This window comes from Diospyros lotus, chromosome 5, assembly GCF_014633365.1.
Source record: "Diospyros lotus cultivar Yz01 chromosome 5, ASM1463336v1, whole genome shotgun sequence".
NCBI lineage: Eukaryota > Viridiplantae > Streptophyta > Magnoliopsida > Ericales > Ebenaceae > Diospyros > Diospyros lotus.
Window position 1 is genome coordinate 20,599,485 of NC_068342.1, and position 10,829 is coordinate 20,610,313.

Here is a 10,829-nt window from a genome sequence, read left to right on the forward strand (position 1 = left end):
TCAAACTAACAACAGTTTCATATTCTTGATCCAAGCCATTTAAAACTGCAAGTAAGATTTCTTTATCATTTAACGGTTCACCAATCGTTGATAAAGCATGACCAATAGTTTTTATCTTGAGTATGTAATCATTCAGTGAGAGTGATTCTTTCTTAATTGCGCGTAATTGTTGTTTTAGCTAGAAGGACTTAGCTATAGTTTACCTTGAATAAAGACTCTCTAGAGAATTCCATACCTCATAGCAAATGATTCACAATGAATCACCTGCGCAAGAACGTCCTTATCGATGGTAGAGAACAACCAACCTAGTAGAAGTTGATCTGACCAGAGCCAATTCAGATAGTCAGTGTTACTGTTTTGCCTAAAGTAATTGAGTGCTGGATTTATTGAAGAAATCAAGAAGAAATAAAGATGATTTGGCAGCAGTTAGTTAATAGGACATAAATGTAACTAATTGTTTTATTAAGGATAGATTTGACTTTTATAAGTTAGTTATTTTCCCTTAGGAAGTTCCGCCCATCTAGTCTATAAATAGAAGGGTGCAGGGGTTAGCCATCATCATCAAAACTTTCATATCTTTCATTCCTTGTGTTCGAATACAGTGAGAGGCGAGAGTAAGAGCTGTGCTATATTAGTTCTTGTTGTCTTCATTAGAGTATTGTATTCGAGAGGCAAGGTGGAGTGAAAAAGGGGTATTCTTGTACTGGTTTCTTATTCTTTTCTAGTGGATTGGTTGCTTCTTGGATTGCTGGATGTAGTGCCATGTAAATGGCATGAACAAGGGTATATCTTGTGTGCTGCAATCTGATTTGGTTTTCTCTACTTTTAATTCTGTTTTTATTTTCTATTTTCAGTATTCAATATTGGTTTGAATTCGGTGAGGTTCTTGAGTGATTCTTGAGAGATCATAGTCTCGGTTTTTAACAATTTGGTATCAGAGCTTTAGGTCTTTTTAATCAAGAAATATCAAGAAACCTATAGAATCTTTAGAAACCTATACTCGAGTTGTCTACTATGGCTTCTGCAACCCCAGCTGGTCGATATGATATTGAAAAATTTGATGGCACAAATGATTTTGAACTTTGGAGGATTAAGATGAAAGCCTTGATGGCAAATTTAGGGTTAAAGGAAGCTTTAGCACCCCAAAAACCTTTCCCAGAAACTGCTACTGCCGAACAAAGATTAGAAGCTAATAATCGTAGGCAAGAAATCAGTGAAAGAGCTTTCAACACCCTAATCTTGAGTTTAGGAGATAAAGTCCTAAGAGAAGTGTCTAAAATCGAAACTGCCGAGGATTTGTGGGCAAAATTAGAAAGCCTATATATGACTAAATCCCTTTTAAGTAGACTGTATCTGAAAGCAAAATTTTTTACTTTCAAAATGCAAGAAGGGCAGAAGCTTCAAAATCATATTGATGAATTTAACAAATTGTGTCTTGATTTGGAAAACTTAAGTATATCATATGAAGAAGAAGATAAGGCCCTAATTCTGTTGCATTCACTGCCTAAGTCATATGAGCATTTTGTAGACATTTTAAAGCATGGAAGAGATACCATATCTTTAGAAGATGTTATAGGTGCCCTTAATTCTAAAGATTTACAACAGAAAGTAGAATATAAGAAAACTGCTGGTGATGCCCTTTCAACTAGGTATAGATCATAAAAGAAAGACCCTAAGGCTAAAGAAAAGTCTAGATCAAAGTCCATAAATGGCAAGAAAATATTTAGATGTTTTCATTGGCATGAGGAAGGACATATAAAGAAAAACTGTCCTAAAAGGAAGCAAGATTTTTCTGATAAAGGTAAATCAGAGTTTTCAAACTCAACCCGTGAGTTAGACTATGATAGTTCGGATGTTCTTGTGGTTTCAAGACATTCGGATGAAGTGGTATGGGTTTTAGATTCCGGATGCTCCTTCCATATGTCACCTCACAAAGAATGGTTCTTGAATTATAAAGACATGAGTGGGGGGAAGGTTCTACTCGGTAATAACCAAGAGTGTGGGATAAAGGGAATTGGGGATATTAAGCTAAAGATGTTTGATGGATCAATCATAATTTTAACATCTGTTAGGTATGTCCCAGAACTTAAAAGAAATCTAATTTCCCTAGGAGAATTAGCTAAGAATGGCTACAATTATAGTGGCTGTGGGGATATTCTTAAAGTAGCTAAAGGATCTCTTATATGTATGAAGACAGTCCTTAAAAATGGAATATTTGTTATGATAGCTTCCACACTATGTGGAGATGCAGCCATAGGGGAAGAAAAGACCTATGAACTATCAAAACTATGGCATTTTAGGATGGCTCATATAAGTATCCAAGGGCTTAAAGAATTAGCTAATCAAGGGATCTTAGGTTCCGGAAAAATGACAGATTTAGATACATGTGAAACTTGCATTTATGGAAAATCAGTGAAAACAAAATCCCCTAAGAAAGCATTGCATATCACTAAAGGTCCTTTAGAATATGTCCATTCGAACTTATGGGGCCCTAGTCAAACTCCAACTCATGGTGGAGCTAGGTATTTTCTATCTATTATAGATGACTATTCAAGAATGGTTTGGGTTTCTATTTTAAAAACAAAAGATAACACTTTTGATGCTTTTAAAACTTGGAAAATCATGATTGAAAATCAAAAGGGTGGGAAATTAAAAGTCATTAGAACTGATAATGGCTTAGAATTTTGTAATAAGGAATTCACCCAATTGTGTAATGAAAATGGCATCTTAAGACATCTTACTACCCCTGGAAATCCTAAGCAAAATGGCCTGGCCGAGCGCATGAATAGGACCCTCCTTGAGAGGGTAAGATGTATGTTATTCCATGCTAGGCTTTCAAAAGCATTTTAGGGAGCGGTTGTTGTTTCAGCAGCCTATTTAATAAACAGGTCACCTTCATCAGCCTTAGAATTTAAGACTCCTTATGAAATGTGGTATAATTATAAACCAAACCTAGATCACCTTAGGGTTTTTGGGTGTATAGCTTATGCACATTTAAAACGAGGAAAATTAGAGCCTAGAGCTAAGAAGTGTGTGTTTATTGGTTATCCTTTAGGAGTTAAGGGGTATAAGTAGTGGAATTTAGAAAAAGACATGCCTAGAACCATGATAAGTGGAGATGTAACCTTTAATGAAAATTCATTTATCGATCTAGGAAATAAAAATGAGGATAGGGAAGGGAAAGACAAAGCTGTAACTTTTGAACAGCAGCAACCGAATGCTAGTACTATTCAAAATTCTCCATTAGAACCTTACCAGGACCAGCCAAGTGCTGGTGAAGAATCCTCAAGCCAAGATAGTCTTGATAGATCTATAGAAGTTAGGGATTCATCCAGTTATGATGAAGATCAGCACATGGACAGTGCTGGTTCATCTAGTACAGTTGGAGATCCTATTGGAGATAGGTATAATGTAGGCAAGGATAGACAAAGAAGAATAAGTAGGCCTCCAGTGAGATATGGGTTCTCGGATCTAGTAGCATATGCACTCTTAAGTGTAGAAGAATCAGCAGGAGAAGAACCTCAAACCTATGAAGAAGCTGTAAGTTCTAAGGAAGCTCAGAAATGGCAGGAAGCCATGGAAGCTGAGATGAATTCCTTAAGAAAGAATGAAACATGGGTGTTAGTGGATAGACCCTTGGGAAAAAGAATTGTTGGCTGCAGGTGGTTGTTTAGGGTAAAAGAAGGAGCTGAAGATAGCCTTAAACCTAGATATAAAGCTAGGTTAGTAGCTAGGGGTTTCACCCAAGTAGCAGGAATTGATTTTAATGAAGTGTTTTTACCAGTTGTTAGGCACACTTCTATAAGAATTCTGCTAGCTATGACAACCCATCTTGACCTTTACCTAGAGCAAATGGATGTTACCACAGCATTCCTTCATGGTGAATTAGAAGAAAAAATTCTAATGGATCAGCCTAGAGGTTTTGAAATTAAGGGAAAGGAAGACAAGGTTTGCTTGTTGAGGAAGTCCTTATATGGACTAAAGCAGTCCCCTAGGCAGTAGTACAAGAAATTCGATTCTTTTATGTTAAGTCAAGGGTTTATAAGAAGTTCTTTTGATTGTTGTGTCTATCTTAAACATGTTTCCACTAAAATAGCAATTTATCTCTTGTTGTATGTAGATGAAATGCTAATAGCAAGTCAATCAACAGCTGAAATTCAAAGTTTAAAACTTAAACTCAAGTCAGTTTTTGAGATGAAAGAACTTGGTGAAGCCAAGAAGATTTTAGGAATGGAAATATATAGAGATAGGAAGAATAAAACTCTTCAGCTATCCCAGAAAGCCTACTTACAGAAAATTATGAGAAAATTCCATATGTTAGATGCAAAAGTAGTAAATATACCATTTGCTCAACATTTTAAACTTTCTCATGCTCAATCTCCAACAGATGAAAAGAATTTATCAGAAATGAAGAGAATTCCCTTCTCTAATGCTGTTGGCAGCATTATGTATGCAATGGTGTGTTCTAGGCCAGATTTAGCTCATACCATGAGTGTGATAAGTAGATTTATGGCAAATCCAAGGAAAGAACATTGGACAGCAGTTAAATGGGTATTTAGATATCTAAAAGGGTCAATTGACAAGGTTTTGATTTATGGTGGAGCTGATGACTTTAAAAAACCAGACATTATAGGATATTCTGATGCTGATTATGCTTCAGATTTAGATAGGAGAAGATCTACAACCGGTTATGTATTTAAATTGTGGAAGTCTACAATTAGTTGGAAATCTAACCTTCAATCAGTTGTAGCTCTATCAACAACCGAATCAGAGTATATAGCTGTAACAAAGGCTGTTAAAGAGTCTTTGTGGCTGAAAGGTTTGATTAGTGAACTCCTAGGATATAATGTGAGGATTATTTTAAAGTGTGATAGTCAAAGTGCCATCCATTTGGCCAAAAATCAGAGTCATCATGAAAGAACAAAACACATTGATATTAGATATCATTTTATAAGAGAAGTCCTTGAGAAGAAGGAGGTAGAGCTTACAAAAGTTGCTGGAAGTGAAAATGCTGCAAATATTTTCACTAAGGCAGTCCCATTGTCCAAATTACTTCATTCCTTAATGTTGTTACAGTTTGATGTGTTTTGATTGATGTGTTTTCAGGTTATTCAAGAAGTGAGCAGAGCTAGAAGGTTGAAATTCCAGGATTACTTAAAGCAAAATGGTGGAGATTTGTTACTGTTTTGCCTAAAGTAATTGAGTGCTGGATTTATTGAAGAAATCAAGAAGAAATAAAGATGATTTGACAACAATTAGTTAATAGGACATAAATGTAACTAATTGTTTTATTAAGGATAGATTTGACTTTTATAAGTTAGTTATTTTCCCTTAGGGAGTTCTGCCCATCTAGTCTATAAATAGAAGGGTGCAGGGGTTAGCCATCATCATCAAAACTTTCATATCTTTCATTCCTTGTGTTCGGATACAGTGAGAGGCGAGAGTAAGAGCTGTGCTATACTAGTTCTTGTTGTCTTCATTAGAGTATTGTATTCGAGAGGCAAGGTGGAGTGAAAAAGGGGTATTCTTGTACTGGTTTCTTATTCTTTTCTAATGGATTGGTTGCTTCTTGGATTGCTGGATGTAGTGCCATGTAAATGGCATGAACCAGGGTATATCTTGTGTGCTGCAATCTGGTTTGGTTTTCTCTACTTTTAATTCTGTTTTTACTTTCTACTTTCAGTATTCAATGTTGGTTTGAATTCGGTGAGGTTCTTGAGTGATTCTTGAGAGATCATAGTCTCGGTTTTTAACAGTCAGGATTCACAATCTGAGATCCAGCTTCTCCTACTTCTGGATCTAGCACGTACTTCAGTGGAGATGTTGACTTATTTAGAAAGGATGCTAAATCAAAGGCTCTAACTGTAGCAAGGATCTGAGCCTTCCAGAAGATGTAATTGCTGGAGTCAAGTTTAATCAAAATGAAGCTAAAAGCTTTGGTTGTCGCTGCAAAATCATGTTGCGATGCAGATGACAAAGAAAAGGAAGATCGAGGCGGTGGAGAAGAGGAGGAACTAATTGTTGGATTGAACGCCATCGAAGTAGAGCGACGGTGGCTCTAATACCATGTAATGAAATCTAGGGCACGAAAAAGGAAAGGAAATGCGAGAGAGAGAACTTTCAATTATCAAAAATGAATCAAAGCTTACAAATGACAGCACAGCTAGTGGTTATATAGCAAGCTGAAAATAACTAATACAGCATAACCGAATAACAACATAACAGTCTACACATAATATAACTCATCAACAATTAAACATAGCACAGCCACTTAATTGATATATGCTTCAACATGAAGGACACAGTTAAGTTCATTAAACAGCATTAAATGTTATACATCCTCTCTTTGTTTTATTCCTGATATAGAACACACTTGCCCTTGTAAAAACAGCAGGAGATAAGAAGTTAGTTGAAGTGATCTCCTAAGGCCGGGAAAAAATGATGGATGAAGTTTCCATAGTACCATTAACCAAATCCCGACACTAAGGAAAACGAATGGAGATGGTCATCATATGCTTAACAAAAGAAAAAATAACTGAGCGACTTCAGTATCAGAAAGGCGCAATATTTTGAAGCTCAACGCTCCAGTAGTCTACAATCCAAAGGCAAATAAGTGACCCAAAATCAGAAGAAGCGAAAAGGAACCTGAAAGGAAGAAAAAATTCATCTCTGTACATTTGATAAGCTTGCAACCGACATGACATGACATAACAAAAGAAAATTTTGACTTGAATCCCATCGGAAACGTAAGATTTCCCACACAAATTTCAGCAGAACCATTCACATAAAGATCAGAACATGAACTTCGGGCATAACATCAAGAAACACCGAACCAAACTAGAATTAAACGACAGAAACACAAAACGGATTTTCAAAACGCTTCCATGAAAACCCCAGAAATCCCAATTGAAAAGAGAAAGGAGTTTGAGCGGGCATACTAGGAAATGGGAGAGATTGACGATTGTCCAAGCGATGCCAGGAGAGCAGTTGAAGATAGAGAGAACGAGTAGCCAGGAGAAGAAGAGGATGAGGATGTAGGTAGTCCAGACCCCTGGATACGTGAACCACTCGGTGTTGCGGTTCAGATCCACCGGCGGCACCGCCTTGACGTACAAATTCGCCATTTCTTTGACTCGATTGGTGATTCCAATCCCCCCACCCACGTCACGATTCAGCTTTGTTTTCTTTCACTCTTGATCGTGCTTTCTTGCACGACGGACGAAATTGATGATGGGATTGGCCTCTGGTTTTTGGCTTAGATTAGAGATTTCAGGGCGAAGAAAAACCCGATCAAATCAAATCCACTGCTAACGCAAAAATCTCAAACCCTACCCTGTGAATTTTATATGAGATTCCGAATTTGGGTTTTTTCTCCCCAAATTAAGAATATATATATATATATTTATTTATTTATTATAAACTAAAATTTAGAAAAACAAATCAATTGTTGGGTAATAAATATTTTTTCAATTTGAATAGACAATTTGAATCAATTTATAATTTATAAATTATCGTGTATCTCTGAACTTTTTTATTATTTTAATTAGATTCCTAAATTATATAATTTTGATTCAATTAACAAATTTATTAAAATTAATAAATTTAATGATATAATTGAAACAATAAAAAATTTAATAATACAATTAATTCAAAATTATATTATTTAATAGTGACATTGAAATAACAAAAAATTTAAATATTTAAATAAAAAAACGTACAACTACAAAGAATAAAATATGTATTTGACTATCAAATCATCTTGAGGTTTTGGACTTCATCTGCACATAATTGCACATACCCAAAAAATGAAAAAGTCAAAATATATTTTAATTAAAAATATTTTTCTAAGAATCTTTCAAATTATGCGATCAAGTTGTAAAAACAAAATTAAAATATCCTCAGTAAGTATTGAGATTGGTTGCTTTCTTAGTTAGTTTTCCAAGTATTAGCTTGTCTTTCTTTGAAGCATTAGTATTGTCATTTTAGTATTTTAATAGTTAGATAAGTTTTGGAATCCCTTCAGGTGTTCACCTAGGTTGCACAGAAACGAAAAAGGGAAACGTTTTCGATACGAAACAGCAACACGAAAATGGTATTTTTTAAAAAAGTTAAGAAACAAAAACACAAGATAAATTGTAATTTTAAAATATATAGGGGTGTATGTGAGATTAATTTATAATTTATATGCCATAAATAGTATTAAGTTGTAAATCCTAAATTAGAATTGCATATCAAAGTGCTCTCTGCCCTAAGAGAGACCCACGCTGCCCCTCGCCACTCGTCATCAACTACCGACCACCATTACTTCCTCCGTTTCTGCCATTGTCGACGCATCTCTCATCCTCGTCACCAATCTCACCTTTCACTGTCGACACGTCTCTGCCACCGTCACTTGCCTCTCACTGTCGCTGCACACTCCATCTCTCGTCTTGCTACCGCATCGCCTCTCGATGGCCCAAGTTGCAGATCTAGCGACCATTATTTTCCCCGCTGTAGGTGACCATTGTTTTCCTCACTATAGGCGGTCGTGGTAACAAGAAACACGTTTTCCACAATTTTCTATAAATTGTGAAACTGTCTCGGAACATTTTGCAATTTACAAAAATGGCTTGAAAACCGTTTTGAGCCGTTTTTGCCATTTCCAAAATGGGAAACAGTTCGAAAACACTTAAACAGTGCCTCCAAACCATTTTCGTGCTTCATAGGTGTTCACTATGAGGTATACACTAACTTCGATCATTAGACTTTATTTTTATAATTTTTTCCTTTTCATTTAATAATAGTGTTATTTATCGAAAGAAATTAAATAATGAAGACATAAATGCACGCATATACTTTACTTAAAAAAATACTTTGCCATCTTAAATTTTCAAACATCCTATCAAACACTTGTACTTCAAAAAAATAGAACTATTAAATATCTTAATAAAACAAGTGAGAACACACGTGAGCGTGTGAAGCATGGCTATTATTGCAATGGGTTTAAATATATAGATATATATTTATATATATATAATGGGTAAATTTAGTATACACTCATTAAACTTTAAAAATGTAATTACTTACTCACTGAACTTTGAATTGTTATTACCTACTCATTGAACTTTGCTCAACGTCAACCATCCACCATCCATCACCCATTACATCTTACAAATGGAAAATGCCCATGTGGCTAACGAAATCTGATAAAATTTAACAAACACTCACTGAACCTTAAAAAAATAACTATTTACTCACTAAACTTTGGATTGTTACTATTTGATTACTAAACTTTGTTCAACGTCAACCATCTATCACTTATTACATCACTATCTAATTTTGCAAATGGAAAATGTCCACATGGCTAACAGAATCCAAAATAATCCAATCAAATCCTTATTTTCGACCAACTCAGCAGCACCATGCTTCTCCCCCTCTGTAACACCTCACTTTCTCGGGCATGTTATAAATTAGGACAATTCAAGCATAATATATTTTTTAAAAAAACTAATTGCTAAGTCATATTATTCCTCATCCCAAAATTTCCATTCATCTCAAAAGAGAGTCATCAAAACATTAAATGCGGAAGCTTAAGAATCGAGCCTAATATTACAATAACCATGGTCCAGACAATACATCAACGTCTTTCAAATGTTAAGCAGCAGAAACTTAAATACATTAACTTCAACATCATAATTCGTTGTGCACTTGTAAAGTGTCGTCACATGCTTCTTCCATATGATCTAGTTCTGCTACGACAACATCTGAAAGGTTTGAATCTAAGGGCATAGCCCGAGTTATATGATGAATCATCTAAGTGAGAGTACAAAATCATATATTTTAGTGCATGTATGTAAGATGCAAAATGTCCTCATTCGTTTTCGGTTTGAGTCAACCGCACCTAATTGTTGCTCCCCATTTTTACAGCCTCTTTCCCAAGTCGAGGTGTATGGGTGCACCCTTGGTAGAGCAGCGGTGTCAGTCCATAATCTCAAACCCTTATGTGATGCATGATTAATAATATCATCGTAAATGTATGCACATTTCATCATAGCATATAAATGCAATTTACATGACATATTCACTTCAAAGCATGACAACATGATAAAATCATTTACCAAACCAGGTTTTTGGACAAAATGCTCACAATCAATTTTGGGGTGAGAACCCTCACATAACTAGGTTTTTAAATCAAAACACTCACATTTGACAAATTTAGTTTTTTTCTCGAAATACGTGATTCACCTCGATTTGCGTGCTAATCCTCGAAACTCGAACGAACACCCAAACTTAGGCCCTGAGGCACGTTAAACACCATATTAAATCAATAAATACCATCACCAATTTTTCCTCATATTTTCTTCACATTTTCCTTTAATTTCTCTCTATTTTTCCTCACTAAAATTCTAAAATAAATATCTATAGCAATTTTTTCCCAAATATTTTTGCATAACAAATCCTAAAATATTTTTCTTGAAATTCTAAAAAATAAATTCAAAAAAAACCTGTTGCGCACGTGCTCTCGCGCGCCTGCGCGTGTGGATTACTAAAGGGGAAGACGTGTGAAGGCCACGCTTTGACCTTCTTATGCGGTGACGGCACACTGGGGCTCAAGGTTTTTGCTTCTGGGTTGATCTCTTCCTTCAGTAGATCACGTTGGCATGCTTGAAAGCTCGAAAGGATGCTCGGAAGGGCCTCAACCGAAGCCTCGAACCTTTGGCCAGATGGCCCGCCTAGTTTTTCGGTGATCGCTCAAAACACTACCAAACACACACCAAAACCCTTCATTTTCTCCAGAAATGATCCTCACTCTCACTAGAGCAAAAGCCCTCTATCACTTTCTCTCGATT

At 35.7% G+C, this 10,829-nt stretch overlaps 1 protein-coding gene across 1 annotated transcript in view; it reads right to left on the reverse strand.

The window, feature by feature from the left end:
• Positions 1-7,342, reverse strand: part of LOC127801925 (uncharacterized) — a 39,924-nt gene extending 32,582 nt beyond the window's left edge. The window contains exon 1 of the mRNA XM_052337458.1: positions 6,939-7,342. Within this exon, the coding sequence (XP_052193418.1) occupies positions 6,939-7,124 (186 nt within the window). The 5' untranslated portion in view covers positions 7,125-7,342. The remainder of the gene's footprint in view (positions 1-6,938) is intronic.
• Positions 7,343-10,829: the final 3,487 nt, after the last annotated feature.